The sequence below is a fragment of the Pecten maximus genome, chromosome 17 (assembly GCF_902652985.1).
Source record: "Pecten maximus chromosome 17, xPecMax1.1, whole genome shotgun sequence".
NCBI lineage: Eukaryota > Metazoa > Mollusca > Bivalvia > Pectinida > Pectinidae > Pecten > Pecten maximus.
Window position 1 is genome coordinate 18973792 of NC_047031.1, and position 24734 is coordinate 18998525.

Sequence of the window (24734 nt, forward strand, 5' to 3'; positions counted from 1 at the left end):
CCGGCGGTTGCTAGGGTAAAAGATGAATCAATCTTACACAAGGGGTAAAGACAGCCGGCACGCGCTATATCACGCTGCTCAAAATAACGCAACGTCATCATTTTACGTTGATTAACCAAGTCTTAAATGATGACGTCATAAATTCTGATGTCATTCCAAGAAGCATTGAAGGTGGCGCGATGAAAAACATTCATAAAATCTTATATTTGGTTGCAAGGATGTGAGAAAAATAATCAAACATAAGTCTGTTCCACAAACAAGGATATCTCAACCCTCGTGTAAGAGTTCGGATGGCAAGCACTCTGCAAGCCTCGTGCTGACTCTTCATGACGTCATCAATTTCGACGACGCATATGTCATGGGACATTAAAGGTACAATGAAAAGTTTTCGTTACTTAAAAGCTATGGATATCTCAACCTGTAGGCTGGCTAGCACAAACATCTGCTTTCCAGCCAAACTCTTACACTAGAGTTGAGATACCCCTGTCCATGGAACAGATCCATATAATATCATATTATTACCATCCCTAGTAAACACATGATCATAATGTGAAGCATGAGAGACCAAGTTCCAAGATCACCCTGTGAAACCAAGTTCCTAGCACTCACGAGATCACCCTATGAAGCATGTGAAACCAAGTTCCTAGCAACCACGAAATCACCCTGTGAAACCAAGTTCCTAGAAACCACGAGATCACCCTATGAAACATTTGAAACCAATTTCCTAGCAACCACTACATCACCCTGTGAAGTATAAGAAACAAAGTTGTCTTTTGTCGTATCTCTATCTTACAATGTACTTTACTCTCTGTGTGCTTTTTTTTTCAGTTGGAAATACTCTTATTGGTTGTCATCCGCGAATGACCAAACGTGTATATATCGATTGGTTATACACAGAGAACCAGTTCAGAATATACGCAAACGTGCGTATTTAAGTGGTTAAATATTTTAACCCATACCGCTTTGAATACCTTGCGAAAATTAAGACTGAACTACTTTGACTTTCTATATACACCCATTCTAACGGAAAAGTTAGGTGCATTAATCAATCATATCGGTTATCTGTTAAAGCATTGAAATACAATAAAATCTGAGATCGCCATCTTCAATATTTTGGTATTTGTTTTGGTCATTTCATTATCCGTAGTTTATTACCAAGTACATTAACTTATACAACCTGATGGCCACGCGTTCCATGTTTTGGTATCTTTTTTGGTCATTTCAGTACGCACAATTTATCAAATACATTAAATTAAGCATCCTAATGACCAGACCTTCTATATCTTGGTATTTGTTCAGTCATTTCACTGTCCTAACCTCCCATTTGAATATCCCGACTTTAGACCCCTATCATCATTGACGAGTCATAGGTTAGCTTTGTGGTGCTTCAAGTATCATATTGACATTTGAAGGTGACATTATCTCGTGTACTTCCTACGCAGACAGTTAGGGGACAACGAGACAATGTAATACACCGAACAGAATATTCCATGAGTAAGAAAATATTTCATAACCTGAAGTATCTCTAAGTATATATCTAAGTTGATTAAGGACTTCAAATGTTAGGAAAACAATACTTGAGAGGAATTCACAGGCCAGCAAAACAATCATTTAGAGGACATGACAGGCCAGCAAAACAATAATTTAGAGGACATGACAGACCAGCAAAACAACAAACATTATGATAGTACAATGTATTGCTAAAGGCAATACATGTCCCCTACCGGGCCCCGCTAAAAATAGTAACAGTGACCCTGACCTTGACCAAAAACTCGTAGACGATCTAAAGCTACTTATAGTTAAGTTAGGTACACACTTTCATCAACATACATTGAAGCATGGCTGCAAAAAGTGGGGAAAACTAAGTGGACGGACTGAAAGACGGACGGACAGCCGGACAGACGGGGAGAAAACCTATAGTCTCCCCGGTTTCACCGATATTGGCCTACAAAATCAGAGGACATCGATCACAGACCAGCAAAGCAATAATTCAAAGGACTTCGCAGGCCAGCAAAACAATAATTTAGAGGACTTCACCAGCCAGCAAAACAATAATTTATAGGAATTCACAGGTCAGCAAAACCTTCATATAGAGGAATTTACAGCCAAGCAAAACAATAATTTAGAGGCTTCACAGGCCAGCAAAACAATAATGTAGAGGACATCACCAGCCAGCAAAACCTTCATATAGAGGAATTTACAGCCCAGCAAAACAATAATTTAGAGGAATTCACAGGTCAGCAAAACCTTCATATAGAGGAATTTACAGCCAACCAAAACAATAATTTAGAGGCTTCACAGACCAGCAAAACAATAATGTAGAGGACATCACCAGCCAGCAAAACCTTCATATAGAGGAATTTACAGCCCAGCAAAACAATAATTTAGAGGAATTCACAGGTCAGCAAAACCTTCATATAGAGGAATTTACAGCCAACCAAAACCTTCATTTAGAGGACATCACCAGCCAGCAAAACAATCATTAAAGGACATCACCAGCCAGCAAAACAAGCATCCCATATTGTATTATACTTTTTCACAAGATGCTTTACTCCACGACTGTTCAATATAGAGACCGATTATTCTATTTCCCCGTTAGGACAATTAATATCTCGTGGTTAGCATGATCTGCACATGATCTAAAATTGGGTATTTGACATTAAGCCCGGCCGTTCCTGCTATTGGAGATCTCCAGGTTAAATAATTGATTTGAAAAAGTCATTAGCCTCACATGTAAGTCCTGAAACACAAACATACAAAAACAGGGATATTAATGCAGATGAAGTTGTTTGTGCCATAATAACAAGAGCTGTTGGAGAACAGCATAGCTCGTCTCTCAAATGTTTGTCAATAAATACTTAAAATATATTAATTGGAATGGTTTTGCAAATTGCATTAATAATATTTATATTGTTTACATGATCAGATTATGTTTTGTGAATTTATGCAATTTTCAAAACCATACCAATTTATATATATATAAATTATTTATTGACAAACATTCGGGAGACAAGCTATGCTGTTGTAGATAAAATGAATATATTAAATACAAATGTAATTGCTTTTGGACATATTTCTTCAATTTTTTGACAAAATATTATCCTAATGAGAGTTGTCTCCCCTGAAAAATGTGGACCGGTATAAATTGTCTATTGTGAGCATTTTCACATTGTTTTATTTTTCAGTTTAACCCCAAGATGGGATAGTGTAACTCCATATGGACTCTTTTACCAAATATCAGCACCCTAGTATAATTATAAAGTGATTATTAAAACCTCTAAGTCCAAAACTTTGAAAATTCTGGTTTTTTCCCAAAAAAATCTTTTAGTTTAACTCCGGCAGGGGATAGTTTGACCCCACAGGGACCATATTACCATAAATTACTATGCCTTTCAACACTTGCACCAAAAATTTAAAATTTGGAAAACCAACGCCGACGCCGACACCGACGCCGACGCCGGAGTGACGACATAAGCTCTCACTCTTCTTCGAAGAGACGAGCTAAAAATGAAGTCATGCTGGCCTTCAGAATTTTTCCACATGAACAAATTCAAATCTGAATGATAACGTTCTGCTTTCTGAATGAGTACTAGCTGGTTAAATCGTCATGACGACGAGGGGGTTAATACCAGTCGATATAATTGATCATGTAATAATTAAGAGGAAGAAGTGATGGGTGTTAAAGAGAATGAATGCAAGAAACAAACGAGACAGAGTGGTTATAAGGGTGTGACTGGGATTGAGGGAAAAGTAAGTAGACCGAAAAAAGAGTGATGGTATAGAGGGACAAATAAACAAGGGAGGAATATAGAAATGAGGAAGAGGGCAGTAGAGAAATATGAAAGTGTTGACAAAGGGAAAGAGTGGGAGTGGAGTGACGGAGAGATGAGGGCAGATAGTACCGGTAATAGTGGAATGAGAGCGACGGAGAGATGAGGGCAGATGGTACCGGTAATAGTGGAATGAGAGCGACGTAGAGATGAGGGCAGATAGTACCGGTAATAGTGGAATGAGAGCGACGGAGAGATGAGGGCAGGTGGTACCGGTAATAGTGGAATGAGAGCGACGGAAAGACATGAGGGCATGTGGTGCCGCCAATATTTGTGAGAGTGACGGAGAGAAGCGAATAAAGGCGCTGAGATTAACAAACAGGTTGGAGATAATTGTGACAGCAACGGGCAGAGAAAAATTGAAAGTAAAATATATGGATTTTATTAAAAAATAAATAAAGATGATTATCGCGGTTTTATATTTAAATGAAAGATGTTCAGCCATATCAGGTTTAATTATAACAATTAATCATCATAACATATTTTATAACACGATACTAGGTTTGCAATTAGCCGCAAGCGGATGCAATTCGAAATTAGATAGTGCATGCCATCGTCGACTTAACTGAAGCTAGAGTTACATTAAAATCGACCATCATGAATCTGGACAGAAATAAAAAGCCAGTCTTGTAAGGAGAATAAGGATGAATTTGATGTACCTATCTTAATTATTAGTGGCCACCCGTCGGGTTAATATCCCGTAGGCTCCGACTTCAATCAGCAGAAGTGTCCATTCACATCTTTGACGGTCAGATAGTCAGTAGGAGTTTATACGCCCTCGCAACAGCTTGTATACGTGAGGTCACGTGGTAGCCCAAAACAAGCACGCCATTGTGACTACATCGATGTATGTCAAATATTGGAAATGCATTTTTAGATAATCTTTCTTCTTATATTTTTTGTATAAACTTGTTATTGTTGATTTTTCAGCATTTAAGAGATATCCAAGGTAGAAATCCTTTCAGGAAAGAAAATAGTACCTCAGCTGGTAGCCAGTTCAGAGCAGTTCAATTGCAAGAACGAAACAATAAGAATGAGTTGGTCTAGGACAGAGCTGCATTCCGTCTTTAGTTGTATATCTCTCATTGTAGTTCGATGCATTTTTTCCTCGATAGTGACTGCGATCTAGAGTTCAATTTTCGCTTTATTTATTTCTGTTGACCATATTTGATAAATGAATATTAAGTGATCAATAAAATGTGTTGTTGCAGTTAATGTAAATTGCAAAGTCAGCTTTATATATGGAATGAGGAACGCCTGCTACACTCGAGCCTGAAGAATATGTCACTAGCCTTTACATATAGATATACATATGTATGGTATTAATTTAATTTTGTATGAAACACGCATTTTCATTGGCTGAAATAATTTTGTTATACCTCCATAACAAAATTTTTGACGTTGCGAAATGTAACGTCATTTTTGATTGGCTGATGACGTTGCGTAATAATTTATCACAGAAAAGAGTTCGCCAAAGAAAGTGAAATATCTTGGTGTGTATAAGACGAAATTAAATTATAAGGATTAACATCAATTATTTTTTCTGTTATACAGTCATAACAGAAAAAACTGGAGTGTACTCTAAATAAACCGCGAATTTAACGAAATTAGAGACACTGGTAACAGATGATCCCTAGACTAATTATCTCAATTGCTTTCTTCATTAATTTACCGTCCCAATTGTTGGATGAGGTCGATGCTTCAGTATCAGTTTCCTATCTATTGTATTGTACATACGGCCCTAAGTCCCTTGGGCTATATAGACGAGCTAGTAGTTCTATATCTCTGTAACCTGTAAACTGATAACCACATTTAAGTATTTACATCGATTTGTTCAATTCTTAAATAGGCGCCTTCTTACACTGTTAGTCCGCTGATTAGTTTAAGTCACGCGGTGCTTGACTCTGCTGGGGCGGATAGGTCCTTGAAGTTAATCATGACCTTAATTGTAGCTGGATTTCGCTCTCGTTCTGCTTACATAAAATCACACAGGCATGAATTATTTGCTGATTCAGAACGTTTGGGTTTGTAACGTCTTTTAGTATCTTATTTGTACCTCGCTTTCCGGAGGAGATAGCTCTATCCGTAAACCATTGTATGTATGCAATTTATTATCAAAGACATCATTTTTGCTTAAATACATAACACACCCACACCCCACCACTACCATCACCATCATACATACTCAAACCAGTGAATATATTCTGAAAAACATAAAATCCTACACACCCTCACACGCACACACACAAACATATTCAGTTTCCTGATAGACTGATCAATTGATACCATTCTTATTTATTAGGAAATGAAGATCAGCCTTATTTTCAAGCTTATGATCAACCGTGAACAGTTCCACACAGTAGGATAGCGTGAGCAGAGTTTAAACAATCACCATAGAACCCACAAAAGGACAATACTCAGACAGTTTGTGTTTCTAAAGGAGCTGTACTAAGGAAGTTTTTCTAAGGAAGCTGCAATTCAGGACAACAATGTACATGTAGTTGTGTCCTCGGGCACGGTGTCCCGGTTCACATTTTGAGAACATGATATGGATTTACCTGGATCTGACCTACAGTTGTATGGCGGGTGTCTCCGAACATAAGACGCTTACTCTTCCGGAACACAAGGTCTTATTCTCCTTGTATGTTTTAAAAATTGCCTCTTTAAACAATATTTTTTTTTACGTCTTTCCTCCATTTTTCCGATAATGATGAACAGTTGCGGTTTATTTAAGGCGTCGGTAGTATTTTTTTTATTTTTTAATTGTAAAACATATATTCTGAAATAAGGCAACGATACACAATGACAATAAGAGAAATAATGAGAAAAGAAAGACCACAAGTCTCAAATATGCCGAGCACAATTGCACATTAAACAAACACATTAGGTATTGCTAAAGCAATACATGTTCCTTACCGTTACCCGCTAAAAATAGTATCAATGACCTTCACACAAAAACCCTTCAACTTGATCATACCAACTTTCACCGCCATACATAGGGGACTTTTTAAAAAAAATAAGTAATAGAATGACTCAGTGAAATTTTGTGTCGCAAGCCATATGGTAGTACTTCCGAAAAAAGAGTCGATATCCGAGTATCGGACAGTTTTTACCGGCAACTGGGCTAGTGCTTAGGTATCCGAGTACTTAGGAATTCTTTCAAGATGAGAGAGTCTGGATATCTCAATTAGCAACTGTTTCCAAAGTGCAGAGGTGAAGTCTCTCGAGTACCTGTATAGAACCCCAACTGGGTCAGTTTTTTTCGAGAAAATGGGCGAGGTATCCCGAGAACAGACCCGGAGTATCCCGAGAACAAGATCTTCCGAGTATCTGACTCAAAATAGCATTGTACCATGAATTGACAAGCACTGTTACTATGGTAACTATCACAAAGAAGGAATTAAGTGCGATTACCGATCGGTGATAAATTTGGCCCAATCGAATTTCCCAGAATTAAATAATCCTACAATTCTAACCTCTGATGACGCCGGCGGAGACTTGACCCTATACGAATAGCAGTAAACAGATTTGGGGAGGAAATATCAAATAACAAAAGAATCGAAGATCGATTACTATTCAGCACCATGTTTCACAGACAATGGGAGTAGATTACAACTCCGATACGATATTAGCTCTAAAGGTCAAGAGTGGAAGCAGGATTGGCGAGGTCAGGAGTGACAGAGAGGGCAACTCAATCATTAACTGAAACATTACTTTGATGACAGTCGTTATTCTTTATTGGGCGATGTAAGTGTTTACAGTGTAAATATGGCCTCTCGTCTTACATTGAGTCTTATTATACTGTAAAGTCTAACTACAGCAAACTCGAGTTATATAAACCTCAGACTTACTTTGTATGGTGAAGTTGTACGAACCCCAGACTTATTTTGTATGGTGAAGTTGTACAACCTTTGTCTTGCATTGTGTTGTTTTATATAGGAATGTAGTCTATGTCATTTACATATATGATTCACACTAGCTGTCGTCCAATATGGATCGTGCTGAGATCGCGCTTTTAAATAAACCATTTGTTTTGAAATACAAGGCGCAAATGACAATGTTGGGGATTGAATACAGAACAATTACAATCTTACAAATCTAAAAAGTATTATGAAATTGAAGTCGTTACGCCACATGACTACGTTAAAGGACAATATTGGCGTTCTTTTACTTACAGGGCTGGTTTACTATCAATATAACACAGTATATATAACACTAGCGTTCCCTAGTGTAACCATGATCTGATAAGCGCGTGCCAATCACGTGCTACATGTCATTGCAACAGCGTAGAAAATGGTTTTAATCCTGACCATGGTTGTATAGTCATTAACATCGTTTACAGACGGAAACGTTTTATCACGGTATTGTATCTAATATGATATCGTATATATATGTTGATTAGTTATTACATTTTCACAAGCCAATCAAAACTCTAAAAGTCATTAGGGCCAGAAATTGGCGAGTAAAAAATGGTAAAAACGAACCAATATCAAACAAACGAAATATGTAAATAGTGTAGATGTTCTGGTATCTTATACCTATATTGGAGTACCGTAACCACAATAATACAAAATGAGAATACAAGTTTCCCTATTAGGCACCGCCCCTCGAGATCTGTAGACCAGAACCACTGTTTACAGAAAACATGTTCGTTCCCCTTCAGCTAAAGTTGCTTCAGGCCAATTATGGACCAAATCCTTTCATTCTTTCAAAAGAAGGAAGATTTTAAAGAGTTTGCTATATTTCCCATATTGAGCTCCGCCCCACGACCCCTGGGGGTCAGGCCCACTTTATACAAAATTGGTTCCTTTCACCCGATCTCGACTGGTAGCAATTTTGGGCAAAATTGGCATACGGACGACGGACAGACCGACGAACGCCGCACCATGCCAAAAACTCATCGGCCTTTCGGGTCATGCAAGATAAAAATTAGTGTAATTCGACCCCATGGTATGGTCTTCGCGGGGACCAGTACAAAAGTTATCATCGCAGGAGTCACATAATGTGGGCAGTACGTATATCCTATGTAGTGATCCGTGTCAAACATTTATTCAATTAGCAGTAACATGTTATGGCATCGATTCGTTACATACAGTTGAAAAAAGTATATTTCAAATCCCCTTTAGCAAAACCGTCAAACATATATTTCAACATATTGTCAGAGAGTTCCTGCAAACACATCCGACATTGAACATTGAACAAGGACAAAGACAGACGTATTTCGCGTTTTCAGCATGTCTTGATTGACTGAGATAAAGGATGCTGACTCGTGTGGTATTGATTTTTAAAAAGACTTTCTGAAATCAAATTAACCATTTCCGATTTTCAATCTTAAATGCACTCCTCAATTACTTTCCAGTTAATACACATGCACGGCTATAATTTTCACTGTTTCGGGTTGACACTTTTCCAGTTATTTTGAGGTCAAACATGACAGATTTTATCAAAGTTTACCACGTGTTAACTAAATTTAGTTCACGCTCTGCGGACCAAAGGTCCTTAGCACACTGGCCAGTTAAACACACAATCACGTGAAAAATCTGTACACATAATGCAGTTTTACAATCCACCCAAACACATGAATGCGGATGAGGCACGTGACCAGCTTTACTACGTATTTACTGCACATAAACACGTGGTTATTCTACAATATTTTTGGGTAAAGTCCCCCGCGTGTTGTTGTTTTACTTCAAATATCGGAAAACAAGTAAATATGTGGATACAGGCACGCTCCGGTTGACTTCTTAGTCATGGTCTACATATATGGATATAACGCTACATGTACGTGTATTGAACACATTGGAGGAAACCCCCGTGGTACGTGAATAACCAATGGAAGTTTCTTAATATAACTGTATTTTTGTCTCTTCACTATGAATTTTGTTTCTTTAGATTTTGGTAACGTTAATTCAGTGACAAGGAATATAGATACATGTATGTGGACAATGGTCATATTTTACATAAAGAGTTTTACTACCTAACCGCTGTTTGTACTGCAATTATGAAGATATATTTACAATGTGTGTGTGTGTGTGTGTGTGTGTGTGTGTGTGTGTGTGTGTGTGATAATTTGACATGAACTTACATTTCTCAAGGAAGAAAACGTTTGCCTTGTTGTATACAACACGTCAGTAACTAGCAGTTACGAATTATCGGAATACATCATGATCAGAAAATGGACCCCTTCCCGCAGATTTCTTGCTAGGACAAGTACATGTGTATTTCATCTAAATACGTGGTTAAACGTTGGTTTTAACAGTGACCAAAAACCGCCAGACTTTGTTCAAGCGTAAACCTTTGTCTTTGATACTGTGGCGTAAGTACATGTATTAACGAAACCTGTTGAGGGGTTATCAGGTTGAATCGGAACGGGAGGTTGCGCGACAGGACGGACAGACAATGGTAACAACAACTCAATTGGACGGCATGAAAATAGTGGTTATGGTACTACGTTTACATTACAACACCTCGAAGTGCTCGAATGACATAATACATGGTCGTTGGTCAATATAGTTTATTCGATCGGGTTAACAAACTCGTGCACTGACCTAATTAAAGAATCTTGTAGAAAACAGTCTGGATATTCTCTTCTTTCAAAAAATCGTTTCTCTCTCGTTACACATCAGTGTTATTTAATCAGAACCATTGTTTAACTGTTTTTAATATCTGTTTTCAGAAAGAAAACAATGAAAAATATGATGAGGACGAAGATGACAACGTCAGACAAGTAGATGGTTAGTTGGGGAATTCTTGGAAGGGTGGCCCTACAGGTAGGACGATAGAATTGTACCTGCTGCCCTAATTGCATGTTCATAACAGGCGACTTAATTTAGGATATTTTCTCTTCTTTTTTAACAACTTTCATACTAATGTCTCGCCTAACAATGCCTCACCTGTGATGAAGGCTTTGGGTTCTGTCGCCTGGCCGAGGTATACCAGAGTCTTTAAAATGGTAGTTGCTACACCTGCTTAGCGCAAAGCATTTAGGGAGTGGCAAGACTGGTTTGCCCGTTGGTAGTAAAATTTGACCGGGTGGGGTGTCCGAACATAGTGAGCTCCAATACACACAGCTCACATACGGATGTATCTTTTACCCACGACCCCTGGGTGTCAAGCTCACTTTATACAAAATTGGTTCCTTTCACCAAATCTCGACTGGTAGCAATTTTGGGCAAAATTGGCATACGGACGACGGACAGACCGACGAACGCCGCACCATGCCCAAAACTCATCGGCCTTTCGGGTCATGCAAGATAAAAATTAGTGTAATTCGACCCGATTGTATGATCAGTACAAAAGTTATCATCGCAGGAGTCACATAATGTGGGCAGTACGTATATCCTATGTAGTGATCCGTGTTAAACATGTATTTAATTAGGAGTAACATGATATGGCATCGATTCGTTACATACAGTTGAAATAGTATATTTCAATTCCCCTTTAGCAAAACTGTCAAACATATATTTCAACATATTGTCAGAAAGCTCCTGCAAACACATCCGACATTGAACATTGAACAAGGACAAAGACAGACGTATTTCGCGTTTTCAGCATGTCTTGATTGACTTAGATAAAGGATGCTGACTCGTGTGGTATTGATTTTTTAAATGACTTTCTGAAATCAAATTAACCATTTCCGATTTTCAATCTTAAATGCACTCCTCAATTACTTTCCAGTTAATACACATGCACGGCTATAATTTTCACTGTTATTTCGGGTTGTCACTTTTCCAGTTATTTTGAGGTCAAACATGACAGATTTTATCAAAGTTTACCACGTGTTATACCCCTATCACACTAGGTCACGTTCCCACTACGTCCAACCACGTCCTGGAAAAAATTGAAGAACGCAATGCGAACGCAGAAAGAACTTGTACAACGTAGTAAAGACTCAATAGAGACCGATAAGGACGTGTTAAGGTCTTCATGGACCTGGAGGACGTGAACAAACTTTGAGCATGTTAAAAAAAAGCGTAGCGAGGACGTGGTCCAATCGGGACGTAGTAAGAACGTAACAGGGACGCAGTACCAGCGGTATTGACGTGGTAATGACGTAACCAAAACCCAATGAGAACTTCATTGACGCAGTGGAAGCGTAGCGCTGATGGAAAGGATTGTATTACGTTCTCATTGCGTTGTCAGTGCGTTCTTGCTACGTCAATGTAGTTCTTATTGCGACCTCTCTACGCTTGTACAATGACCAAGGTACGCCAATACCACGTTGTTGATGACCACGTTAGGTTTCCAGTACGTTCTTACGGTGCTCATTAAGTTTACGACACGTCTGTCACAGGTTACCACCACGTCAAAACCACGTCCAGAGGATCGGCTGTATAAATACTCATTTCAAGTTTAATTCATTATCACTTTCGTTCAAACTACAAAAGAAGATGGTTACAAGTTATCAAGAACTTCTTATGCATCTTGCTCTGATTCAAGGACAACAGGTTTTTATTGATGCACAGGCCGCACTTTTGATGCTGCGAAGAAGGCGAAGAAGGAATAAAAGACAACCTAGGCTTTTTTGGGCTCGTCCTTGGCTTTCTGTTGAAAGAAGACTACAATTTGGCCATTATGATCGACTAATATCTCTAATATCTCTGCCCTGCCTGTACCAGTCGAAAAATTCGGTTCTTCGTCATAATCGTTGGTTGCTTCGGATGCAACAACGCTGGCAACTGGTGGTGGATTTTTTAGAATTTTACCTCTGCCTCTCCCACCACGGCCTGTCTTGGACTGTCCGGATTTTCTCGGCGGCATATTGTGAATATTGCAGGGGAATGGAAAAAAGAAACAAGTCAAGTTGTATTTATAGGGAACGGGCAAACGCAGAGAGAACGTAGTAATTACGTAATGCACGAGTAGAAAGATCTTTTTGGACGTAGTAAGAGCGTATTAAGAACACACAGAGCGTGGTGCACGCGCGAACATGCGCGAGATAAGGTCTTAGTGGAAACGTGTAGGACGTAGTAAGAACCCAGCAAGGACGTAATGAGGGCGTAATATGAACGTGACAACTGCAAAATTCTCCATTTTTGCCACGACCCCGCTGCGTTTCTCGAAATTTTAAGGACGCAGTGCGGTCTTCGTGGTCTTTGTCTTAGTGTGATGGGGGCATTAACTAAATTTAGTGCACGCTCTGCGGACCAAAGGTACTTAGCACACTGGCCAGTTAAACATACAATCACGTGAAAAATCTGTACTCATAATGCAGTTTTACAATCCACCCAATCACATGAATGCGGATGAGGCACGTGACCAGCTTTACTACGTATTTACTGCACAGAAACACGTGGTTATTCTACAATGTTTTGGGTTAGTTTTTTCTACAATATTTTGGAGTAAAGTCCCCCGCGTGCTGTTGTTTTACTTCAAATATCGGAAAACAAGTAAATATATGGATACAGGTACGCACCGGTCGACTTCTTAGTCATGGTCTACATATATGGATATAACGCTACGCGTGTTGAACACGTTGGAAGAAACCGCCGTGGTACGTGAATATACATCAAAATTACATTGTAATTAAACCAATGGAAGTTTCTTAATATAACTGATGTTTTGTCTCTTCACTATGAATTTTGTTTCTTTGGATTTTGGCAACATTAATTCAGTGACAAGGAATATATATACATGTATGTGGACAATGGTCATATTTTACATAAAGAGTTTTACTACCTAACCGCTGTTTGTACTGCAATTATGAAGATATATTTACAATGTGTGTGTGTATGTGATAATTTGACATGAAGTTACATTTCTCAAGGAAGAAAACGTTTGCCTTGTTATATACAACACGTCAGTAACTAGCAGTTAACGAATTTCGGAATACATCATGATCAGAAAATGGACCCCTTCCCGCAGATTTCTTGCTAGGACAAGTACATGTGTATTTCATCTAAATACGTGGTTAAACGTTGGTTTAAACGGTTACCAAAAACCGCCAGACTTTGTTCAAGTGTAAACCTTTGTCTTTGATACTGTGACGTAAGTACATGTATTAACGAAACCTGTTGAGGGGTTATCAGGTTGAATCGGAACGGGAGGTTGCGCGACAGGACGGACAGACAATGGTAACAACAACTCAATTGGACGGCATGAAAATAGTGGTTATGGTACTACGTTTACATTACAACACCTCGAAGTGCTCGAATGACATAATATATAGTCGCTGGTCAATATAGTTTATTCCACCGGGTTAACAAACTCGTGCACCGACCTAATTAAGGAATATTGTAGAAAACAGTCTGGATATTCTCTTCTTTCACAAAATCGTTTCTCTCTCGTTACACATCAGTGTTATTTAATCAGAACCATTGTTTAACTTTTTTTAATATCTGTTTTCAGAAAGAAAACAATGAAAGATATGAAGAGGACGACGATGACAACGTCAGACAAGTAGATGGTTAGTTGGGGAATTCTTGGAAGGGTGGCCCTACAGGTAGGGCGATAGAATTGTACCTGCTGCCCTAATTGCATGATCATAATAGGCGACTTAATTTAGGATATTTTCTCTTCTTTTTTAACAACTTTCATACTAATGTCTCGCCTAACAATGCCTTACCTGTGATGAAGGCTTTGGGTTCTGTCGCCTGGCCGAGGTATACCAGAGTCTTTAAAATGGTAGTTGCTACACCTGCTTAGCGCAAAGCATTTAGGGAGTGGCAAGACTGGTTTGCCCGTTGGTAGTAAAATTTGACCGGGTGGGGTGTCCGAACATAGTGCAGCCTCCCAATACACACCAGCTCACCATACGGATGTATCTTTTATACAGGTCAGGCCAAAGCTGTTTATAAGACGTTAAACAATGCAATCCATCATCCTTGACACTGCCTCTCGTTTGACCTTTATTGGAACGCATTGTTTCCAGGTCCTCGCACTTACTGAACTTTTACCACCGAAAGAGATGTTCCAGTATAACCAGTGGCCCATCCCGGTGTCAGAATAATAGATGTTCTAGTATAACCAGTGGCCCATCCCGGTGTCAGAATAATAGATGTTCCAGTATAACAACTGACCCAACCCGCTGTCAGAATAATAGATGTTCTAGTATAACAACTGGCCCATCCCGCTGTCAGAATAATAGACCGGGAGAGATGTCATGACAATGTTCCTTTGAATTTCTGTGAAAAAAGACACTTTGACTCTGAAGTTGCCCTCTATCAAGAGGACATCACATCATCTTTAATTATACGACTTCATTGTGTTCACGAGCATCAATCGAAAACAATGAACTAATTAATATACGAGACCAAATAATCAGTTTTGTGGTCTACATGGGTTTTATTCATGTGGTCTGAAACATGATTTCCTGTGTCGTGAGGGGTATTGGACGAAAACATCCCACAACAATATAAAGACAGAACACAGTATAGACGTGATAATCCGTCCCACAACAGCATAAAGTATGTAATATTTCAACATACCCTTCATATTTCAAATTTTGAATGTTCAAACAGCCCACCCCATTTCATCACTGATGAGTCCTAAGGACGAAACAAAAGACACAAATGCATACTAACAAGGGTTTCTGTAACGGCCCCATTACATATGTTCCCAAAACGACCCACACACGTAAATATAGCAGTTGTGTTTGTTATGTCATATTACAACCTTATACAAAAAACATCAACATTTTGACCAATTAGGGGCCTCAGTCCGGCTGACCGGCCGGGCAAAAACAAAATATTCCTGTGCACCGCGGGTCATCCAGGAACACTTAATATAAAGATTCGTTGAATTCCATCCTAGGTTTGGAGGAATAGTTTTTGGAAACCTCCCCGGCGGAAGAAAATGGAAGGAATAATAAAAAACGAAGAAAAAACAATATGTCCCTAAAGTTTTTTTTATGTAATTATTGGTCTATTTCATAGCTAAAGGTGTCATTGTGCAGTGTACAATCCTACTAATAACTAAATTTTCGATTAAAGTAGAGCAGTTTTAGCGACCATGCAGAAAGTAAAATTTTGATTTTTCTTTCGGGCACATTTCGTTTTACTTTTGGGATAACTGTGGTATATGGAAGCGCGGCTTAACGTGTTGTGTATTGACTTTATGGTAATTTCTTGTCACTTTCACTTAGCTTCTCATTTTCGGTTTGGACTCATTCCATATATATTAATTCTATAGTAATTTCTTGTCCATTGTCCTGTAACTGTCTATACAATTGTGTTACTGATGTCCGAACAGAATAAGCTTATCAATATTTCAGGTACGTTAAGTTTATGAGAAATATATCTGCATTGAAATGTGAACCAGGTATGATGGTTACACCAAACAACTCCATGTCTAATTCCCAATAGTAAGTATAAATGACAGATTCATTTGTTGAGGATCCTGCAGTGAATTATTGTTTTACAGACACGCTCTTATGAACGCGTCCCTAAACCCAATGGATACATACATAACATGGATCTATAGACTAAGGCAGCTGTCATATTGTCAGCAACAATGGATAAGATTGGAGAGTAATATCCGGACAAACCATGACGAAAATCTGGTTAATTTTAATACACCATGCTTCTTTCTCTACCATCACTGACGTGTCTTAGAATAATGAATCAGCTGTATGGTGCAGTTAACCATCACTAACGTGTCGAAGGAGGACCTAGCGGCTGCTTGATCCAGTTCTACATTAATATCACTGACCAGGACCAGAAGGACAAAACAATTTATGTTACCGTCAATGACGAGTCTTTTAAGGACCAACAGCTGTGTGATAGTTATATATTCATTATTCCACCGATATTGTATAAATAGAATCATTTCTAATAGAAATGAAACAAATTGTGCTCAAAAATGTGCTTTTCCTGAAAACTATACTAAAGTTTAACTCCCCAGGGAGAAACATGTAGCCTAGGGGCCAGACACTTTGATGAATCACCTTAAGACCTACCAAATCTGGGTCTTGATGAGATTTTTGAAATGAGATTTCCATTCAGGAAATGATCTTAGATACATTATCGATGTGACGGTTGCTTTTATACTATTAGCCTGTGTTTTCTCTTCGTTTTCTCTTCACTTCGTTTTTTCACATTTGATTTAATTCTGTGCCTTTGATGGTTAATATCACTAAGGTCAGAGAAATAGAGGAAAATATTTGAATTGTAATTTTTGAATGATTTTAGTATTTTTTTCTGTTATATATCTACGTCATTTTTGATTATCTGACTTTGAAACGTTGTAGTCACCTTCATGACAGTACTTTTTTCTCAAAATGTGACCCAAATAAACCAATTTGAAAGAATTTAGATTTTTTTTATTATTATTTTTATTACTTGACCCCTTTGACCTTGAATAAGGTCAAGGTAAATGACAAGCATAACATTTGTAGGCACCCATTAATGAATGTGCCAAAGATATGAAACTCGGGAGTCATGAAATTTACAATTTTCATAAAGCACCAAAGAACTTTTAATCCATGAAGAGTTTTTGATTCTAACATATCTGAGTCTTTAGAAGAAGATTTTTGAAATATTAGTCAATTTGACCCCTTTTGGCACTGCCCCCAGGTCCCTGAGGGGTACCTTTAGCCAAGGAAGGTTTTTGAGAAGTGGAAAATGTGACAATGTTAAATATAGTTGGAGGACAGACCGTGATGATGTATCTTAAAAGACAATCATTTAACTTTAAACATCATATGACGGCTTTATTGAATAATGTTGGCAGTGACCTGGATATTTGATTATTTCAAAAGAATATGAAATTTGTATTTTAGAATCACTGCCAACATTATTCAATAATATCTAATTAAAATTTAATGTATACAAAGAGAGGCTCATTTACTTGAACGTAATTAGATCAGTGATCAACTGATCTAATTACGTTCAAGTAAATGAGCCTCTCTTTGTGGTACATTAAATTTTAATTAGATATAACCTTAACTCATTGTGGTCCAAAGAATCTGAAGATACCTAGAAGGAAGATATAACTGTATGGTGCAATTTCTTTAAGAACTGCAAGACATAAAAGGCATATCGCAGAATTTCCTAATTTTTCCAGACAATGGCAGAAATTCAGGGACCTTCTTTATATTTATATAAACTACCATCTATCTATGATTCATTTTTTGAGCCACTGAGGTTTTTTTCTGATCTGCTTAGAGCCCTTCCCTGATTTTTTCATAAATGCCTTCAACTCAAGTGTCTGTTTAGGAGTCTTAAGGATCTTAATCTCTGAATAAAAGAATGACGGCATATGTCATAATTTCTTTAATTGTTTATATTACAGGATTATTTTATTTAAATGTAGCAGAGCTGTAATCTTGTATACTCACTTAGATATCTTCAAGGTTGCTTACTGCTTGTGGTCTGTAGTTAAAACATGGCGTGATCACATGTATACAGGAAATTAAGAATTTGTCCCCATAGCAGATGGTCATGGAATGTTGCTAGGTAAGCTAGTAAGACTGTTGTGATAATCTGTACACGAGACAGGAGACATTCCCCACCTAAACCATTACCTATTGTGATCCGAATTATTTCTTATATATTCAAAATAAGTTTGTATTGCTTTCCAGTTAAAATTTACACGAACAGCTTCTTGGGACAATTCATGAATTTCTCATAACATGGATTACAGCAGTTTATTGGCTACTTGGAACTCAATTACACCTTTCGATGTTAAGTGAGACCTTGACGTTTATAAACAATACTACAATATAATACCGTTTTAGAATAATGCTAACATATTTCTTATTGAGTTTTAAACCTCTTACAATATTGACAATGGTAAAATGTTGATAACACCTATAAATATCCAAAGGTTAATGATTTAAATTTCCATTTGTTATTGTAGTTTATTACATTTTTACCAGTGTAAAATTTTCATCAATATCATTTATATCACTTTTGATACTAGTGAAAAATACCACTTTTTCTGATTTGACCAATCAGAACACTTCTAACAAATGACAGTGGCAAATATTAATATTTGCAAATTTTGCATATAGCTCTCCGTCAATAAACGGTCATAATATTTTATGACATCATAATGCAAGATAGAATATATAACGTCACGATTTGCGTACATTTGTGAGCCGTTAAGAGGGGACCACAATCATCCCACCCCAATGAGTTCTGGGAGGGATTAAGCTGCCTTGGTATATTTTGTTATAAGATGAAATAAACAGAATATCTTACAGTATCTTCAGTAATAAACACACTTGTGTAAAATAACAAAATATTAGCCACACTGGAGAAATATATTTGGTATTACTGAAGACACTATACTCTATATCATCTGTGACTAGGACCATGTCAAAATATTGGGTGGCACATCACTGTGCATTGAATAGAGCCTAGAGCTATCTTGCCTTAGTAAATGTTTTTTGTAAGCTTATAATTCTTCAATACAGATGGTGAAAGGGAGGTAATTCATAAATCCAACAGTACTGTACAGATCGTTGGCAATGTATTGGCAATAAAGTGAGAAAATCAGATTAACAATGCTTGTTTTACATCAACCTTTCACAAAATTAAAGTTACATATATGTAAAATAACACATTACTAACTTGATGTATAAAACATTGGAAGCTAAATTAATCATTAATTTATTTACATACATGTATCCAATTGAACATCATCGCAAATGTCTTCTGATTATCACCCACTTGTGTCCTCCTACATGTTTTTGTTGTATCATATGCCATGGCCAGTTAAATCTATGATGGCAAACGTTTGGCTGACTCCTGATGTGGCTTAATATTGGGGCCCAAAAGGTGTGATTTATTATTCAAATTTCATAGTCAAGCTCTCACAGACTACAGTCATGAGGGCAGAGGAATACAAGGTGTTAAAGTAAAATGAGGTGTTGTTAGATTCCCATTTGGTCAAGGAAAGAGAAAATATTTTTTTAAATACGTGTATTCCTAATAAGGATATGAGTATTGTTGGGGTGTCATGTAGGAATGCAACATTATATTTATTTCAACTCTTCATTGTCAGGATTACCATTAAAGCCCCATGCATTGGCCTCTTGTTACAGTCTGTATCGGTGTAATAAAACGGTTAAAGTATGGGAATGAGGGATATGAAGCAAGTTTCTGTTTTCCCTCTGTAAAGTTTTACAAGTTGAGCGATTTCCTTTGTTCAGAAATGTTAATGAAGTCAACCTATAAGCCTGCTTTGCACCATAAAGTCCACTTTCGAATCCAGTGCACCACTTTATTAATTCTCACATGTTTGTTTCCCTCAAATTGGCCCCAGAAATCAGATCTGGCCTTGAAAAACCGAAAACTTGCTAAACCCACATACATGTACTTAAACTCTATCTTGTAACCAAATTGTACAAGTGTTACTTCTTTATCCCAAGGCTGTGTGTCCCCAAACACCAACAACATCATCATAAAACATTCTCAGCCATGCAACTCCAAGCCAGTTAAGCTCCTGAAATTTCTCATTTCAACATAGCAAGGAATTCTGGCTTTCATCCACTCCTACACCATATTAAAGAATTTAGATAGAATCACTCAGACTAAATCAAAACCTGCCTCAATTACATATAAAAACAAGTTATGAATGAGAAAACTTACCAGAGGTACTTCAGGTTTCCTGGATCAACAGACATGGTACGGACGCTGAGGTGTTTTACCACAGTAACAGTGCGATAGAGTAATTTGTTCAGGTGATATGAATTCATTCAAAGAATCTTTAGGACCTCACTCTGAAACAGATCAAAATCATTGCAGCTAGGGAAATACCCCGGTATGAGGACCGATATCAAGGAGACACCAACAGTCAGGGTCATATGAGGACGGGTGTCTAGGGGACACCAACAGCTAGGGTCATATGAGGACGGGTGTCTAGGAGACACCAACAGTCAGGGTCATATGAGGACAGGTGTCTAGGAGACAGCAACAGTGTAGGTCTTATTAGGACAGGTGTCAAATAGACACCAACAGTCCTGGGTTATATGAGGACAGGTGTCTAGCTACTGTAGGACACACTAACAGCCCCAGATCATATGAGGATGGGTGTCAAGGAGACACCACCAGCCAAGGTTATATTAGGATGTGTATCAAAGAGACACGTTTATAGAGAAAAACTATACACAGAAGGACAGAGCATTCATGAGTGACAGGAATTCAGGTATTTTTCAGTATAATGGAATCTATTTTGATACAAATAGGTCTAAAATATAGAGAATAACAATAAAATATTGACAAAGTCTTCACCCATGGTTGATGTCTTTATTGTATGAACCGTAGACATATGGCATCATATATACTTACAGGTGAAAATAGTTTGGAACGTCATAGTTATAGGTTTGTGTATATCTCCAATTCGAGATAAACAAAACAATGGGCACTTACATGTATTTAACAAATTCCTGGGTGTGAAAAATGTTCCTGGACAATCATTTCTCCCTGGACACTATCCAAACACTCATTACTCCCTGGACACTATATATCTGAACACTCATTACTCCCTGGACACTATATATCTGAACACTCATTACTCCCTGGACACTATATATCTGAACACTCATTACTCCCTTACACTATATATCTGAACACCCATTACTCCCTGGACACTACATATCTGAACACTCATTACTCCCTGGACACTATATATCTGAACACCCATTACTCCCTTACACTATATATCTGAACACTCATTACTCCCTGGACACTATATATCTGAACACCCATTACTCCCTTACACTATATATCTGAACACTCATTACTCCCTGGACACTATATATCTGAACACTCATTACTCCCTGGACACTATATATCTGAACACTCATTACTCCCTGGACACTACATATCTGAACACTCATTACTCCCTTACACTATATATCTGAACACTCATTACTCCCTGGACACTACATATCTGAACACTCATTACTCCCTGGACACTACATATCTGAACACTCATTACTCCCTGGACACTACATATCTGAACACTCATTACTCCCTGGACAATATATATCTGAACACCCATTACTCCCTGGACACTACATATCTGAACACTCATTACTCCCTGGACAATATATATCTGAACACTCATTACTCCCTGGACACTATATATCTGAACACTCATTACTCCCTGGACACTACATATCTGAACACTCATTACTCCCTTACACTATATATCTGAACACCCATTACTCCCTGGACACTACATATCTGAACACTCATTACTCCCTGGACACTATATATCTGAACACTCATTACTCCCTTACACTATATATCTGAACACCCATTACTCCCTGGACACTATATATCTGAACACTAATTACTCCCTGGACACTACATATCTGAATACTCATTACTCCCTTACACTATATATCTGAACACCCATTACTACCTTACACTATATATCTGAACACCCATTACTCCCTGGACACTACATATCTGAGCACTCATTACTCCCTGGACACTATATATATATATAACTGAACACCCATTACTCCCTGGACACTACATATCTGAACACCCATTACTCCCTTACACTATATATCTGAACACTCATTACTCCCTGGACACTATATATCTGAACACTCATTATTCCCTTACACTATATATCTGAACACTCATTACTCCCTGGACAATATATATCTGAACACCCATTACTCCCTTACACTACATATCTGAACACCCATTACTCCCTGGACACTACATATCTGAATACTCATTACTCCCTTACACTATATATCTGAACACTCATTACTCCCTGGACACTATATATCTGAACACCCATTACTCCCTGGACACTATATATCTGAACACTCATTACTCCCTGGACACTATATATCTGAACACTCATTACTCCCTTACACTATATATCTGAACACTCATTACTCCCTGGACACTATATATCTGAACACTCATTACTCCCTGGACACTATATATCTGAACACCCATTACTCCCTGGACACTATATATCTGAACACTCATTACTCCCTGGACACTATATATCTGAACACTCATTACTCCCTGGACACTATATATCTGAACACCCATTACTCCCTGGACACTACATATCTGAACACCCATTACTCCCTTACACTATATATCTGAACACCCATTACTCCCTGGACACTATATATCTGAACCCCCATTACTCCCTGGACACTATATATCTGAACACCCATTACTCCCTGGACACTATATATCTGAACACTCATTACTCCCTGGACACTATATATCTGAACACCCATTACTCCCTGGACACTACATATCTGAACACTCATTATTCCCTTACACTATATATCTGAACACTCATTACTCCATTACACTATATATCTGAACACCCATTACTCCCTTACACTATATATCTGAACACTCATTACTCCCTGGACACTATATATCTGAACACTCATTACTCCCTGGACACTATATATCTGAACACTCATTACTCCCTGGACACTATATATCTGAACACTCATTACTCCATTACACTATATATCTGAACACTCATTACTCCCTTACACTATATATCTGAACACTCATTACTCCATTACACTATATATCTGAACACCCATTACTCCCTTACACTATATATCTGAACACTCATTACTCCCTGGACACTATATATCTGAATACTCATTACTCCCTTACACTATATATCTGAACACTCATTACTCCCTGGACACTATATATCTGAACACCCATTACTCCCTGGACACTATATATCTGAACACCCATTACTCCCTGGACACTATATATCTGAACACCCATTACTCCCTGGACAATATATATCTGAACACTCATTACTCCCTGGACAATATATATCTGAACACTCATTACTCCCTGGACACTACATATCTGAGCACTCATTACTCCCTTACACTATATATCTGAACACCCATTACTCCCTGGACACTATATATCTGAGCACTCATTACTCCCTGGACACTATATATCTGAGCACTCATTACTCCCTTACACTATCCGAACACTCATTACTCCCTTACACTATATATCTGAACACTCATTACTCCCTGGACACTATATATCTGAACACTCATTACTCCCTTACACTATATATATCTGAACACTCATTACTCCCTGGACACTATATATCTGAACACTCATTACTCCCTGGACACTACATATCTGAACACTCATTACTCCCTTACACTACATATCTGAGCACTCATTACTCCCTGGACACTACATATCTGAACACTCATTACTCCCTGGACACTATATATCTGAACACTCATTACTCCCTTACACTATATATCTGAACACTCATTATTCCCTTACACTACATACCTGAATACTCATTACTCCCAGCTGGACACTACATATCTGAACACGCATTACTCCCTGGACACTCCTTCCTTCTGGACAATCACTGGGCACTCATTCATCCCACTCAGGACATCAGGTCACCAAAGCAGATGTATAGATACCGTCAGTGAGAAAACTACGCCTGTTACAGTGTTAAGCTGTTAAGCTGACATAACATTGAATCACTGTTCGTTATTCTAAAGTTATTAAACTATCTCTGCATTTATAAATAGTATCTGTTGTAAGTTAACATCTTGCTCTTGGTTGTTTCCTAGGATGTTCACCTGTTGTCACGCTCTCATTCGGTCAATCAAAATATTAACTAACCTTTTTGTAGAACATGTAGCCAATCCTCCCTCAAATTCTGTTTACAATTTAGCAATCTCTGTCGTATGTATGCTCTAGGTCAGGCCTATGCTTGATGCAAACGTTTTGTCGACTACATGTGCGATATTATAATAGATAACGCATACACCGTGTGAAATGTTCCGGAATACTTTTAATTTTGATGAGCCTTTACAAATACTCTACAGAAAGGGAAAATCCTCAAAGTAGAAAAAAAATCCAAATAGAGATCCAAATATTTCTTTTTAAATCTTGCTTTTGTGATAACTCTTGATTAAGACGAGGTCATATATTTCCCCCCCAATTGATTGGACGC

At 37.9% G+C, this 24734-nt stretch overlaps 1 protein-coding gene across 1 annotated transcript in view; it reads right to left on the bottom strand.

Annotated features, from left to right (window-relative positions):
• Positions 1-24461, bottom strand: part of LOC117315423 (NAD(P)H-hydrate epimerase-like) — a 110943-nt gene extending 86482 nt beyond the window's left edge. The window contains exons 1-2 of the mRNA XM_033869607.1: positions 24401-24461; positions 20363-20493 (exon numbers count right to left, since the gene is read on the bottom strand). Coding sequence (XP_033725498.1) covers positions 20363-20469 — 107 coding nt within the window. The 5' untranslated portion in view covers positions 20470-20493; positions 24401-24461. The remainder of the gene's footprint in view (positions 1-20362; positions 20494-24400) is intronic.
• Between the last annotated feature and the right edge of the window lie 273 nt (positions 24462-24734).